Genomic DNA, 16,774 nt, shown 5'->3' with positions numbered 1-16,774 from the left:
TGTGTGTGTGTGTGTGTGTGTGTGTGTGTATGTTTGTGTGTGTGTTGCAGGGAATAGGAGCCCTTTAAAATGCTCAGAGGTTTCTTGCTTAACTGACTTCACACTAAATCATTTCCAGGGCAAGTCTGATCTCACGTTTTTTCCATGGCTGGAGGGCCAGTGTCTGAGAGCAGGCCTGAGGCTTTTAGGTTGCCTGACAGGTCCTGTGCTAAGCTCTGCCTTCCTGATTAAACCTTGGAGGTTGGCCTGTCCCCCAGGCATCACAGGACTCCCTCTACACAACTAAACAGCGAGGAGAAATTTGTCTCCAACACAGTCAAATCCCAACAACAATTTCCAAAAAAAATTTAATAGTAACATTGAGAAGTGCAGCTTTGTATGCACATTTGGGATGCTGAAGAGTGATAAAGGCCATGCAGGCCTGAACACAGTCACCAGCTGCAGGCGGGGAGCTAATTGTGAGGCACCAGAACCTTCTTTCTGAGGAAGCTGCTGTTTGGAGCTTAGTGTAAATGAGTGGAGAGTTGATCAAGGTGCCCAGTACACAGCAGCGGCAGGATTAACCCAAGAATGGATTTGCTGTCATCTCTACCCCAAGCCACGGCACGGCTCATGTTTCAAAATAATTGCAATTTAGAATTCCTGAGTGTTGTGTGGAAAGCCAACAATGTTGTGGCCAAAAGTCATGTTTATCAGATCGTGTTCCTCAGATCAATACACATTTACTTATAATCAATTTCATGAGAAAGGGTTTATACACAAAAGTTGGTAAAATAGTCTTGAGAGATTTAATAGTTCCTAACCACTGGCACACACACACACACACACACACACACACACACACACACAATTTGTTTCTTATTCTGAAGTTAGACATTCCATTGAAAACATCTTCATTTTGAGACTGTGTAAAGTCCTGTATACTTAACATCATATAGTCTTGCAGTGATCTTAACTTCAATTTAATAATCAAAGGAAGTAGAATTACAAGAAATAGGGCAGAGGAGATTTTGTTAGCAAAGTATCTGCCCCATTCTCATGAAGACATGAGTTCAGATGCTCAGCACCCTTTAAAGCCTTGCTGTGGCCTGTGATTACAGTGATGGAGAAGTGGAGACAGGAGGATCCCTACATTTGGCTAAGCCTGCAAGTCTAGGTGAGGTAAGACCCAAAGCAGAAGAGATAGTTAGAAAAGGAAAGGAATGCAAAAGGAAAAATGTGTTTTTAAAAAGAAAATCTCCAGAGAAATGCTTTAGGCGACAAGAAACAAAGTCACAAAACATTTTGATGTGAGCAACATAAAATAATCTATTACATGGAGACAATGGAAAACACAGTGGGGATATTATTTACAATGTTCATGTGAAATTGTAACAAAGTAATTGGCCTCAAACATTATTTTATTCAAATTGAGTGGTAGATATTTATCTAAGTGATATCAAAATTATACTCATGCTTAAAATGGTGGAAATAGAATTTTTTCCTAGGTCAGTCATAAATACTTGCCTTGCCACCAAGAGAACCCGAGTTCAGATCCCTCAGAATCCAAATAAACAACCAGGCATGATGGCACACATGTCTATTACCTAGCAAGACAAGATGGAAGGCAGAGACAGACAGATCCTGGGAGGCTGACAGCCAGCTATCCTGGTCCAATTGGTGAGTTTCTAGGCCAATGAGCAAGCCTGTCTTAAGCAAAAAGAGGGAGGCATCTGAGGTTCAACTCCCTCATGTTATCTTCTGACCTCTACATACATCATGTGTATACATGTATGCACACACACCATGTGCATACATACATGCATGCCATGTACAGATACATGCATGCATATGTGCATATCTAGCCAATCACATAAGCATCCCTAAACACGCATAGCTTATAGATGTCTGTCTAGAAAGCAGAACTATTTTTCTACCAGGGAAGCAACTGACTGAGCTGTTAGTGACTCAGTGGTCCATTGACATGAAAGCAAAACATACCATTCAGAAGTCCTAAAATTTTGCTTAATGATATCAGTCTTTAGGCTAATCTGATTTCATCAAAATCTGTCCACATGAACTACCTGAAACTATCACTTCTATATGTAATTCAGTGTGTTCACAAATGAAGTCTGTAAGCTGAACACCTGACTTGGTGGTCTCAGCAGCAGGCTGCCATCAGACATCAACGGCAGGCAGCTGTTTGAGCAGGACCCGAGAGACCACATAGTGCACACAAAACACCAACACTATCCCTGAAGGAAACCGAGGAAAGCAACAGTTGGCACATATCGCCAACTTTAATGTTCCCTTTTGTTTTTTGATGTGCAGTGGAGATCAGTTGCCTCCATCTCCTAGGTGACTGGCCCCCATGTGTACTGGAGAGCACACGAAGGTTCCACTCAAAGAGTCCAAGCAAACTGTGCAGCATGACTCGAGATTGCCTGAAATGCAGTATTAGAATAAAACATAGAAGATATCTCTTAGATTGGCTTCTTGTTATATAGCTATGGATGAGCCCATGAATATATAGATTTATGAAAGCAGTTCATGAACAGATACAAAATTTTTCTTTTCGATAACTATTTTTTCCTCATGAACATGTGTCACATAATTCCTCTAAGCATCTAATTATTTCACTTAAAAATGTATAACTTAAAAAGTCATGACCTAAAACATACTTAGATGTAAGGAAAATATACATATAGACATACAAACACATATACTTTGATATATCACCAAGTATATCTGGAAATTAGAAAACTGCAAAAAACAAAGCACAATTCTACTTGACTATAATATAAACAGTGTGTGTGTGTGTGAACATGTACCCATGGTGTGTGTTCCTGTATGTTTGTGTAGGTCAGAGGTTGGTGTCGGGTGTCTTCAACAATGCTTTCAACCTTAGTTTTCAGACAGGGTCTCTCACTGAACCTGAAACTTTCCCGTTTGACTAGGCTGGCTAGCCAGAAAACTCTGGGATCTTCTCAATCTTCTCATCTCTACCTCCTAGCACTGGAATTACTGGTGCAAGACACCAAGCTTAACTTTCATGCAGATTCTGGGGCCTCAAATCCGGGTACTTGTGCTTGTATAACAAGAGCTTTACCGATGGAAAATCTTCCCAGGGCCTTATATTATATATCTTAACCTTCATTGGGTACTAAAAGTTGTTAATAATGAAAATGATAGCGATCATAATAATTAATTTTATACATGAAATTAAGAGTGTTCACTTAGGTATGTTTCTGTTTGCATTTTCTATACATTGTCTTACTGCATTTTACTGGCCACTCTATAAGGGACGTACCACTATTTTCATTTTAGAAATGAAAGTTGGGGAAGCTAAATAGGCTAATAGTCAGCACGGAGAGCCAAGTAGGCACTGTGAAAGTCATGCTGCATTAAGTCGTCAGGGGTCAATCTTAGCAGGCTAGTTCTGAGAAGAGGTGTGGATTTGTGGCAAGTTATAGGGAGCAGCATGTGGGTGGAGAGGGATGGGGAAAGAAAGGAGAGAGACAAAGAGAGGGAAAGAGAGGAGGAGGGGAGGGAGAGACAAAAAGGGAGGGAGGAGAGAGAGAGGGAAGGACAGAGAAAGAGCAAGACTGTGAAAGGCTGGCACACTGTGTTGGTTGGTGTGAGCAAAGACAACAGAGGGACTTCTGAAGTCTAATTTCAGAGATGTCTGTGTAACATTACATTTTGTAAAGAGCACAAAGACAAGGTCTGTTTATTAACACAAGGAGAGAAGTGTCTCCCAGACACTTGAAGTATATTAATAAAGATAAGTGGGAAGAGCTATGTATTTTTTCTCTTCTTCACACTCATAGTGACATTATCCAGAGTCTGAATCAGACATGACTAGGGATTCAAGTAATACTGACATAGTAGAAGAAGCTTTTATAAAAATAAGTATATACACACACATAATCATTATGATGAATGATAGTATACTAGTATTATAACAGCTGTGAGGTAATATATAGAAGACATCAAATTTTTAAATAGAACTAAAATCTTTCTAAAAGCACATATTTTGAAGCAGAATGATACTTTTTTTTATCAGATACATTGGTTAGTTTTTGAAGAAATCTGATGGAGAGAAAAGCATCAAAATACTCATGTATAAATAATAAGGCAGCATCAGTATAAAAGGGGTGGAATTAAATTTAAAAGTATTTGTTTCACTAACTTAAAGAAATTGATGCATTTTCTTCAACATGGTATGCAATGGTACTTTTTAGATTAAAAAAAAAATCCAACTTACTAAAGATTTATCTGGATAGACCCCAGCTCTTAGCAGAGATGCCTTCCAGCTGTCCACATCCTCCTGGGAATCACAGGCCAGCTCCAGGAAACGATAGTCTTTGTATACATTCCTAGAGTTTAAAAAAAAATACATGCATTTAGCTATGAACCAAATTCAAAATGATCTCAGAGCGCTGCAGACATGGATGACAGTTCCAAAGGTTAGTTCACTGAAAAGCGCTGAACGCGAGCACAAGCCGCTCACTGTATTTTAAAATAACGAGCGAGCTCCGATGTGTACTTCTCAGAGGATTCTTTTTAATAAATCATACAGGAAGACCTCACAGTTATTTACAGTGCTGAGATTTAAACTAAAGAGCCTGTAGAAAGGGGATATCAATTTTGAAATAAAATTACAATCTTCCTTTTGCTCCAAGAGTGCACAGGAAGGAGCTCAATGGGGGGACAGTTACCTAGCAGGGGAGACCCCCTATGTTCCATTCCTAGCTCCACAGCACTGGGGATATGTGCTGACGGGTGCTCTGGAGAAAGCACTTGCCACTGTCCAGTAATTAGGTCAGTTTTCTTCCTATATAATAGCTTATAAAACTTGGAAAAGTATAATAATAATTCTATAAATCTAAAAAAAAAACAAAACAAAAACCTACAACTTGGCTATATTCAGAAACAGATACTCCTCTGGATGTGAAAAGCCTGGTCACTTGTACTGAGAGGTGAGGTGCCTCTTGGTGTCAATTATAACCAGGACAACGCTGGAGTTTTCTATTTTCTTCCAGATAATAAAACGACACATAGGATGTAATGAATACCAACACTAGAAATTTGGAAACGAGACAAAAGAACAAGAATAAGGATAACCAAGCATGTTCCACTGCTCATGGATAACCTTGTTTTCTTACATTTTCCATTCTGACCATTTTTGATAGTGCTGAGGTTCCCTCTTTCTCCTGTCTGCTCTAGTGCTGTTTTAGTCCCATGGCGCTGGGGTCTCCAGAATGCTGGGGTCTCCAGAATGCTGGGACTCCTGTTGCAACTGGGCTGTTCTTTTAACAATAGCCTCTCCTGGGCTCTCTTCACAGGGCCAATCCTCAACTCTCTGCATGACCCCTTCAATCCAGGGCTCCAGCGGCTACTGAGGTTATACCTTCAGCCATGGCTTGCCTTGGTGTCTCACAGTGTCAAGCCTCAGCTGCTCTCCATGACCCCTTCATGCCTTCAAACTTGTACCAGCCGAGAGACTCTTAACAAGGTCAGCTGTCAGCACAAGGTACAACCTTGGCCTCCTCTTGAACACAACTTCTGTGTGCTGACCCAGAGGAAACACTTCCCAGAAGATTTCACCTCAGTGATGCTGGTCTCTTCTTAATCATCGCTAATTTCTCAATTCCGGCTGGCCAGCATTAATTGTCCCAGTAAAGCAAAGGTTTTATTGGTCTCTTGTTAATAGTGGCTGATTCCTCAGCCCCAGATGACCAGAACCACAGATTCTTAATTTAAAAATCAAAAGTCCCCAACAGAGACTTTGCCTGCTTCTGAAACAGCAGTTCTCAACCCGTGGGTCACATATCCTGCAGATCAGATATTTATGATTTATAATAGTAGCAAAATTATAGTTTTGAAGTGGCAATGAAATTTTATGGTCGAGGGTCACCACAGTATGAGGAACTGTGCTAAAGGGTCTCAGCATCAGGAAGGTTGAGGACCACTGACCTTTAAACGTCACAAGCCAGGCCCCCATCACTACTTTCAGCACCATCTCTAATCCTCCAGGCCAGGTATGAACAGCTCACTGGGCTGTTGAAAAAGCCACTGAAAACCTTTCTAGCCTAAAGTTCCAAAGTCCCTCTACAATCGTCCAAAAAACAACATGGTCGTGTCTATCACAGCAATTCCCCACAGTCCTGTTACCAATTTCTGTCAAAGGATTCCTATAACTGTGATGAAACACCATGGCCAAAAGCAGCGTGGGGAGGGAGGGCTTTATTTCATTTACACTCCAGGTGTAACTACTTTCATCATTGAAAGTAGTTAGTTCAGGTACGATGAGACAGAGCTGATGCAGAAGGCATGGAAGAACACTTTTTACTGGTTTGTTCCCTATGGCTTCCTTGGCCTCCTTTCTTATAGAACCCAGGAATAACTGCATCCACAATGGCCTGGGCCCTCCCCTACCAATCGCTAATTAAGAAAATGCCCTATAGGTTTGCCCAGAGTCTGATCTCATGGAGGCAATTTCTCAACTTCGGTTCCCCCCTGTCAGATGACTCCAGCTTGTGTCAAGTTGACATAAAACTACCCAGCACATGCTCTATTCATTTCATGTCCCTCTTTTTCACTTACTGTTACATCATGATCATTTATATGCCATAAAGTCTTGAGAAACAGAAAATTATGATGGTATAGCATTCATCAGTATAAATGTATAATGATTTACTGAACCTTCTGGAGTAATGAAATAATTTCATCTTTGCTTTTGCCAACGTAAATGGCATGTCGCCCACGACTGTCACATTTAATGCTGTTGCTTTTTTTTTTTTTTGAAGATTTCTATAGTTACAGAATGAAAATTTATGATTACTTGATGGATAGTTGGGGATATTACTGTCATGTTTTCAGAAAAAAATAGTTCAATTTCAATGGGTAATAGCAGTATTTTTCTTTTCTGCTTACTCCTGTTTGACATGTTTTCATTTGGGCCTAGCAGTCCCATTTCCACTAAGCCCAGAAGGCAGTCAAGTTTGAGTCTTCTGTCCAGACCTTGCCTAGACTCATACAGGCAGAGTCACACAGCTTCTCCACTCGAGTATCTCACGGAAACAAACAGCAAAGTAAGCAACTGAACTGGTGACATCCAGCTCGCCTTTCTCCCCCGCTCCCTATTCCAGGCAGCTGTGGTGTAAGCCAGAGACGACGCAGATAATTTTGATATCTACACACTGCACTTCCATCTTACCACCAAGGAGTGCCTTCCTTTGACATGAGCCACCACCTCACCATTAGCTGTCTTCTGAACTATTATGTCAGGCTCCTCACTGGTCTCCCAGCAACACATTGCCCTTTCCGTTGGTTCTATGCACTCAATCCTTATGGCCTCCTGAAAACATGGCTCAGTTATTTTACTCTAATGATTGTATGCATTTAAGAATAAAGACTACAGGTGGTATCTTAGGGTTTTATTGCTCTGAAAAGACACCACGACCACGGCAATGCTTCTAAAAGAAAGCACTTAACTGTGACTGGCTTACAGTTAGGAGGGTTTCTCTAGTGAGATCACAGTGGGAAGTGTGGCAGCACACAGGAAGACGTGGTGCTAGAAAAGGAGCTGAGAGGTCCACATTTGGATCCTGGATTAGCAGGCTGCAGCGGAAGAGCAAGTGAATTTGAGTTTCTGAAACCTCAAAGCCTGCCCACAGTGACACACTTCCTCCAACAAGGCCACACCTGCTGATAGTGCCACTCCCTATGAACCTATGGGGCCATTTCATTCAACTCACTGCTGGTATGCTGGCTCACAAAGCCTGGTTTATTGAGCGAGTTCCAGGACAGCCAAGGCAACACAGAGAAACCCTGTCTCAGAAAAAAAAAGTAAAGATAAAAAACCAAACTTGAACTATGTACTCAAGGATAGTCCTTACATCACATACAAAGCAAGAATATGACTTACATAGAGAGTAATACAATCTAAATACTTCCCAACTCTAAGGGGGAGCAGTGCACAGCTGCTGGAGACTGGATGACCCTAAATATCTTACTATTTAGGAAATAAAGAGAAAAAGGAAAAGCCAGTGTTTCTTTGTGGAAATCTTTAAAAGATTGAGACATAAAAGCAGATAATTCATGTAGGTTAAGATTATTGGTGAAGCAGACAATAAAAAATGACACATAAGGACAAACACATCTACAGGTGTTTTTCCCTTCCCAGGAGCTACTACACATAATCCTAAATATTGAGGAAATGGGAGAAAAGTATGCAAGATCCCAAAGAGAAAAGGAAGGGTCCACAGCTACGAGTATAGAACAAACTGAAATAATATCGATACCGGATGTTATATGGAACCCAGTAGATATCAGAGTACAAAAGAAATTATTAAAATCCTAATAATCTGCCATATCCAAATTTACTCAGAGTTAGACTATCCAAAAATGTAACAAAATACATACTAAAGGCCAGTGAGATGGCGCGCATGGCGGAAGGAGAGAGGCGACTGCAGAAAGGTCTCCTCCAACCTGTACATGTACACCATGGCAGACACAAGCCTCCCCACATGTACGTACATACATACAAGCATACACACATAAAATAAAAATAGTTCAAAATCCACAGCACTATGATTAAACGAGTCACCTTGTTTAAAAGGCCATTGCTAACTTCAGGATACACAAAAATCAACAGATTTTCACAATACTAACAATAATGTAGAAACTGAAATGGAAAATTAGGAGTAAAGCCTTTAAAATGTGTAGAAATACTTACTCTGATAACATGGTGCCCAAAGCTATGATTAGGAAGTCAGTAGGTGTGGTCAGGTCAGTAGGTGTAGTCATGCGACAGAGTTAACACCCAGAAGCACTGAATAACTCCGTGAGTTTTGTGACTTAACAGCGATTCTCCACCAAATCCTTAAAATATTTTCATTAGAGAGGCTGACCACCTATAGCCTAAATGATGCTGTTTGTTTTAAAGTCATCATTGACAGTATAAAACAGAACCCAACATTTTATTACCTATTATGTCAGTGGCTTCTCACTTTTATTTGCATTTACCTAACATCCCATCTTTTCTCTTTTGGCTTTTTTTTTTTTAAACTTTTACCTCTTTTATTTTTCAAAGTACTTATTTGCTGAGAAATCCAAAAAGTAGAACTGGACTCTATTTTTTCATCCCAAGCTGAAAACCATCACCTCTGATTAGGAAAGTCTCTGTGATGTTTATTTCTTGTCATGGCTTTATGTTTGCTCTCAGCTTTGTCATGCTGAGACCCATTTTGCTTTCTAAAAAAAATCTTTATTTTACTATTTCCTTTGTTTATATTGAGAAATAAACTGCCTTTTTGGCTTTGACATTTTTCAGCAGTTCCCAGTTCTTGGTGAAATTGATCATCTTTCAGTTCGCACATCACTCTTGAGTTCATTTTTGCATAGATGATGCTCAGTCATAAAGCAACAACCCCTCGGGGGCTGGAGAGATGGCTCAGATGTTAGGTGCACTGCCTGCTCTTTCAGAGGACCTGGGCTTGATTTCTGGCATTCAGAAGGTGGTCCTCAGCTGTGTGTAACTCCAGTTCCAGGGCATCTAGTGCCCTCTTCTGCCCTCTGTGGGGACCAGGCATACAAGTGGTGCACAGAGGTACATGTAGGCAAAACACCCTTACACATAAGATAAATCTACAAAATAAAATGTCACCCTCTGACTTATGGAGGCATTTTGAGGCTGCCACTTTCCCCACAGCACTGGCTGATTTGACTAAACGCACTGGCCTAGATTATTTAAGCACTGCTGTTGTGTCTTTTAAGAATTTGATTTTGTTTTCACTTCTGGGTTTGCTTTTTCCCATTTAAGCAATTATTCGGGAGGAACTTCATATTTATCATGTTTATCTTGAGTAAATATTTATTGTCAGTATTTCCCCATTTGGACCATTTTCCTAGGACTCATTTCTGAGTTGGCTTCACAGCACAGCTGGACGTCTGGACTCTGGTGGGCACACACCCGCTGTTTCTCAGGAGATGCAGCATCTCAGGAGATGCGCAGAGGCTTCTTTGGGCCCTCCTCGCTGGTATAGATGAGTCACTGATATATATTTTAATTCAGTTCAGTTATGAATTTTACAAGCAGTTGACTGACAGCTCCAGCAGTTTTGACTTTTGAGGTACAGCAATGGAAAGAGGGAAAACTGGTTTTTGTTTTTTAAAAAAAACCATTTTGTGAGAGAAGCTACCCCACTAAATCTCTATGGAAACCCTGATAACTGGGCCAGAGAGCTGTTTTCATAGATGAGGAAACAGATTCAGAGAGAGCCGGAGGACTTTGCCCAGATCATGCATGGGCCAGATAAACAGTAGAACCAGGACCTCCCATTGCCCTTGGCCTATGGCCTCTATACCATGACTGAATGTGTGAAACAACACATCAGTGAACGAAAACAGAATGGAATAAACTTGGGCAGTGCTTATGTTGAAAATCATGTTTTCCATTTCTGACCAGATTCTTGACTTTTATAGACAACACAGAATACAAAACTTTAAAGAGAGAAGCCACAAGAAGTAGAGTGAGTAATTTTAAATAAGTTGGGATAGAGTTAGACAAAATACGCTGTCCACTTACAAGGATAAAAATCCATTGTTGGAAAGTTAAAAAGGCTACACCTTTGCTCTCGAGCAGAAAGGGTGGGAGGTTATTAAAAGAGAATTAAAAAAATGCAGTACTTCGAAATGATCTAATTAAATCTCTGCCCATTCTCTAATTTTAGCTGCTGCTTCTTTCGTTTGGAGCTACGTCCACCGCACAGCAAGGGCCCGTTTGAGATGGGGAGGTCCTTTTGAGAGTCCCTGGCCAGCTGGAAAGCAGGAGAAGCAGAGCGGGCCCAGACTTTCCATGCTCTGTGAGCAGCTCTGAGGAATCCAGTTTTGGATCCATCACACTGACCTTTCTCCAGAGTATTTTCTTTCAGGGCTTCTTCACATGGAAAATCTTATTTTTTCCCCCTTAAAGGACAGCCAAATTCTTGAGAGGGAAAATAATTATCTGGTTGAAACATTAGAAGAAGGTCAAAGGCTTCTGGTGGCTTTGGCAGCATTGTCCCTACCCATTTCTGAAGCCTCATCTTAGGCTGTGTCTAGACAGCCAAGGGGAGCTGGACACAGGTCTGAGACACTGAGCTGGGCTGATTTACTGGAAGGCTCATAAATTCTGCCCAGGAAGCTTCCAGGTTCTCACCACATGTTGTAGCTGCAGAGATAACCCACAGCAATTTGTACCGACTGCATTTTTTTTGTTTAGTCTGTTTCGGCTGCAATCATGCAGATATGAGCTTCGGAACGATTCCACTCTGAAACCCAGTTATGTGTTTTACAGTTGGAAGAACTGAAAGTTGTCGCGATGCTGAGCAAGAAGGGGAGAAAGGCTCACCCCTGAGGTAAAAAGGTTTCGAAGAGCTTTGCTCAAGTGAACAGACTCCAGGGTGAGCTCATGTTTTGATTAGATGTGAAAAAAAATGTCTTCCATGTCAAAGGGGTGCTTTTGGCTGTTAAAAATATGAAGCTTAAGTTCCTGGTTTCTTTTTTCTATGTCTCTTCAAACATCTGATACCAGCTATTAAACAACTAAGGAAGATATTTCGAAATAAGATCTTAACAAATTCCTTTTTGTAATTATTGAATTGCTTGATAAAGTTTTTAGGAGTGGAGTTTGAATTTGCTGAGCCTCAAGGTCTACAGAAAGCTCCAGCATTTAGCGCACATCATCAAACTGGTTTTCCAGGAAGGCTGCACAGCCTGACATAGAGAGGGTATCAGGACAGCTTCTTCCTTGCCACCATTCAAAACCATCTTTTCCAGCATCTATGATCTGAAAGTTCATTCACGAGGTCTGGCTGACTAATTGGCGATTTTTGGTGCCTAAAGAAATTGAACCATATTGTCAAATGTTTATTACTTATTTTTGGTCTTAACTAAGTGGTTATAAAATGTGCAGTACATAATTTAAACTATAGACTTGTCTGATGAATTTAAAACAGGCTTAATATATTATTAAAAATCTTGACAATATGGGCACAACAGTGCAAGGTCTGTACTATCAACTCATGGAAGACCGAGGCAGGAAGATGGGGAGTTTGAGGCCAGTCAGGGCCACACAGTGAGACCATGACTAGAAACCTTTATGGCTTCATAAACATATCTTGCATGTTAGGAAAATGTGTGTGTGTGTGTGCATGTGTGTGTATCCCAAGCCTTCCAGTCTCCAAGCCAGTACCATCAAACATTTCTCATCTGTATTTTCTAGACAATGTAGCATCCTTTCTGGTTCAATGTATATGCTCCATTTTAATATGGTTTTCTGACAGTGAGATGCAAGCAATTATCCCAAACCTCTCAATGGAATATTATACTTATGCAGGAAAGGAGATCGGTGGATTTGGGGGCTATTTTTCATGATAGTACCCTTGTCTCTTAATAGAGGCTTGATAAACATAGTAATAAATAATAGAGTGGAATATAGCAAAGACCATGAACATCTGGTAACAATCTAGCTTGTACCATTCATCTTTGTGTGTGTGTGTGTGTGTGTGTGTGTGTGTGCGCGTGTGCGTGTGTCTTCATGCTTCCAGTGCTGAAGTTAAAGACATGGTGCTGGGGATGTGAACTCGGCGCTCATGTTTGTACAGTAAGCATACCTACAGAGACACCTCCCCAACCCTTGCTTCATTCATCTCACATGACATTACATAAAACAATCCCTTTGAATCTCAGTTCACTTACTAATAAGATGTGGCTATCATCTTTTTCAGGATAACTATGAGGAAAAATAAGATTATGCATCTCAAGACCTTACTGAACATAACATCCAGCATGTGGTAAACACATGAGCAAAATGCAAATTCGTTTTTAAAAATTAGCGAGCAATTTTTATGGTTGTCTTTGGAGATTTAACATATGGCTTCCTATAAAACCAGGCTTTTAAACACAGGAGTATGATTTGCAATTGTTAATTTGTTTAATAGAGTTAGTTTAGACCCATTATTTCCTTCTATTAAGATATTTTAGTTCTCATTCTGGCAAAAATGTACTTGCAATTTTTTCTGCTTACAGTGACATAAATATTCCTATGGTATCAACTTACTCATTGGTGGTTATGTCACAATGCAAAGGGTCCTAGAGTCACATGTTCCTTTAAGCAGTTGTTACATTAACTTTTCCTGGTGAGACCTCAACCAAGACTGTTTCCCCCAGGGTGAGCATCAACGACAGATGAAAGCAACCATACCATCCATGTCTAAGGCAGCTTTTCCTGCCTGGAACTCCCAGTGCACCCCAACACTGTTCACACTTAGCTGTTTGTCTTGCATCATCCCTCATGAGAAATAATACAAGTCATCAATAAAACTGATTAGCATTCTTTCCAAGAAATCCATCAGATCGTTTTCACTTGCAGCTGCAGAGACTCTTCCTCTTAACAGAGCTTGAATAATGAAGTGGTCAATCCCTCTGCTCGTGCTCTGTGCCCATGTCTTCTAATGCTTTATACAACTAAAATATCTATAACCATTCACTTCATCGCCACTGAAAAGTGTCTTCCCTTGTGCTCCTTAATCATCAGCATGACACACTAACTTGCCTTAAGGACATTCATCTTAAGGCATGTTCGTATTCTTTCCCACCTCCACTCCCAAGAATTGCCCCATTTATGTCAAATTTGTAGCAAAGATCCCTGAATTCTTTCCTCCATTCTCTTCTTTCAGTGCTTCTCCAGTGCTGCCCCCAGCCCACTACCGCTGCCACGAGTAAAATGATACGGCTCCTCTGCAAGAAAGCTCTCGTCCAAGCCACAGATGTATCTCTATCTGTACTTTATCGCTCTGTATCTGTATCCGAATTGATCTATATCTGTATTTATATCTATGCCAACGCAACTGTCAACCCTCTGATTTTCTGCTGCTGGGTTTTACCACAGCACTGGCATTGCGGCCCCTTGCCTCTCTCTTCAAGGACTGTTTTCTCAAGACTCCCATGAACTCAGTACAGTAGAGTGAGAACTCATGATAAAAAGTTAAACAGAGAAGAACCACCAACCCATCTTAATTGAGGTATAGGCAGATGTCAACTCAAAGTAATAATTACACACTATTTACTAAACAAACAAAATAATATCACACTATGGATTGAAACTCAGTACATGAAACCAAACTTCATCCAGGAACAAAATTCATACTTATGTATGCCTTATTAAAAAACAGAAAACAACAACAAAAGGCTACATTGGTAGCACTGAAGTTAAGTTGGAAAATTACAAAGCTATACAAGAAAAATATAGGATTTTTTAAAATCAGGAGTTAATTATACAAATCAAATATGTCCTGGGTAAACTTAAGAGGTTGTTCTTAGATGAATTAAATGATGAAACAACACTGATATAAAAGTTGAGAAAATAAACAAAACTAGAAATGAAATCTACAATTCAACGGACCGAGGATTCAGAGATGCCAAGTCTACTTTTATGATAGTAAATTTATAAGCATCAATTATGTCAATTGTGGGCTCTATTTCTAAGAACTACACATAAATTGAAATAATAAAATTATAAGAGATTAAACCTAAAGTATAAACAGGGAACAATTTATTCAAAACAGTTCTTGTCTCAGCTTTGTCTTTTTACCTCTCCCCCTTTTAGACATGGGAAAGGTTCTCTTGTATACTAATTATTAGAAGTGTGGCAGAACAGAAGGACAGGGAGAGACCGAAGGGACACGAGAGCAAAAAGCCCCTCGCTCTGGACTTGCCTTTGTCTTTCCTACTGACTGTGATTCAAGAAGCATCAATAAAGCTGATAAAAATTGCCTATGGGTGTTCTCCTAAGGACACCATAAAGAAGGATATGATTTCACTTTGGAGGCAGTTTCTAACTTGCTCCACACAGACCAGAAGCTGACTATGAACTCAGACTCTAGGACTCGCAACAGCTCCCCTGCTCCATCTCTTGGTCCAGTGTGGCATCATGCTTCATCTGAAGTACAGTAAAAGCCTCAACGCCTGCACTGGCTCCATCCACACTCTACTTTGCGCCTCAGCCTACCACATTGTTCCCCATCAGCGGCTTCTTTTGGCATCAGGATGAAGACAATAATAAACAACCTTCGTGTGGCCTGTGGGGTCATCAGTGCCTAGGGTCACAGTGGGTCACAGTCTCCTCCCACATGTTCTAATTTTAATTTTAACTGTCCCAAGATTCTCAAAATGGAGAGGTCATGCTGGTATAAATTCTTGTACAAGCTGTGATTACCAGTTATAATTAAGTGATTGTTTTTGCTGTTGATGTCCCTCATTATAGTAAACACTTTCTGGAAGCAGGAAATATGTTTGTCTTGTTGACAGAACTGAAGTACACCATCGCTGCTCAGTAAATAACCTCCATTCATGAACGACCAACTGAAGTAATCCATCATTGCTTGGTAAATAACTTCCATTCATAAACGACGAACTGAAGTACAGCATCATTGCTTGGTAAATAACCCCTATTCATGAATGACCAACTGAAGTACGTCATCATTGCTCAGTAAATAACATCCATTCATAAACGACCAAGTAAAGTATACAATCATTGATCAGTAAATAACTTCCATTCATAAATGACCACCGAAGTATACCATCACTGAAGCCTGAGCTGGCTCAGCCTCTTTCCCTTCTTAACATATTTTCCTTGTCTCTCAATATGAAGATGAGTTCCACCATTTAAATCAGAGGCTATCTGTGTGCCTTTGTCTGGAAGCATTGTGATTCATTGCCTCTAAGACAAGTTTCTTTGGTATAAGTTGATTCGACATATAACTACTGCTATATCTTGTGTGTGTGTGTGACAGTGAAAAATAAGATATAAAAAGGACAAATAAAAAAGTAAATATGACAGCTTAAGTAAAATTTAAGAAATGAAGTTTGTGGAAATCACATTTACTGTGAGTGCAGCTGCAGTGTTACCCGAATACCCACCGGCCCTGGTCTGCTCTGGCAGCCAGTACCATGGTGCCTACCCATGCCAGCCTTACACACAGGCATGGCTGATGAACTGGGAGCATGGGTCTCGCTTGTAACTGGGGATCAAAAAGTAGGTAGTTTCAGTTTAACTGGTAAAAATTCTCATGGGTTGAAAATGCTTAATATTCAAATATTCTTCCTCAGATTCAAACGCTAATCTGATGTCCCGAGAAAGGTACCAAAATAAAAATAGAAAAGCTGGGAGTGGCTAATGAGTGGGAACTCGATCTTCTGGCCCGGTTCCTCAGCCTTCATTGTTGCCTCTTCTCAAGAGGCGGGAGGCTGGCTGGTTGGATTGGTGACTTTTAAAGGGGAAATTGAGCAAGCTGTGCCTGCAGGACCCAGGCATTCTCTCCCTTCCCAGATGTCCTGGTGAGTTGTGTCCTCTGGTGGAGCTTGTGGTTGCTCAGCTGTGGTTGGGATAACTGAGAGCTGAAGTAGGGACAAGAAATTTGGCCTCAGAACTGAAGCCATTTGTCTCCTGCCATAGCTGTTTGTTTCCTGTATACTCCTCTAAAATTGGCAACAGCAACAATTTTTACTTGAGAGGGAAGTCAAGGATGTGATGAAGTTGTCCCCTTCCTCCAACTCCACATGTGAGACAGGGCTTTGGCAGGGAGATTACTGGTGGTTGTCCTTTTCCAAGGGTTAAAGATGAAGCAACAGGAGGCCTGGGGGAAAATGCCCAGTAGGCAGTTGGAGACATGGGGTTGGTGTCTCAGGCTAATAAACAACCACCACCCTGCCTGTGGTTGTGACGCTGGATGCCATGTGAATTTGT

At 40.7% G+C, this 16,774-nt stretch overlaps 1 protein-coding gene across 7 annotated transcripts in view; it reads right to left on the bottom strand.

Annotated features, from left to right (window-relative positions):
- Dnm3 (dynamin 3) overlaps nucleotides 1-16,774 on the bottom strand; it is a 467,024-nt gene that overhangs the window by 86,373 nt on the left and 363,877 nt on the right. For all 7 annotated transcript variants that reach the window (XM_041662394.1, XM_041662390.1, XM_041662391.1 and 4 more), the window contains one exon: nucleotides 4,247-4,358. In XM_041662394.1, the coding sequence (XP_041518328.1) occupies nucleotides 4,247-4,358 (112 nt within the window). The remainder of the gene's footprint in view (nucleotides 1-4,246; nucleotides 4,359-16,774) is intronic.

The sequence above is a fragment of the Microtus oregoni genome, unplaced genomic scaffold, assembly GCF_018167655.1.
Source record: "Microtus oregoni isolate MIOR12 unplaced genomic scaffold, Mior012 000013F_ref0000133, whole genome shotgun sequence".
Classification (NCBI taxonomy): domain Eukaryota; kingdom Metazoa; phylum Chordata; class Mammalia; order Rodentia; family Cricetidae; genus Microtus; species Microtus oregoni.
The sequence above is the reverse complement of the archived record's forward strand: the minus strand, read 5'-3'. Positions and strand labels throughout refer to the sequence as shown.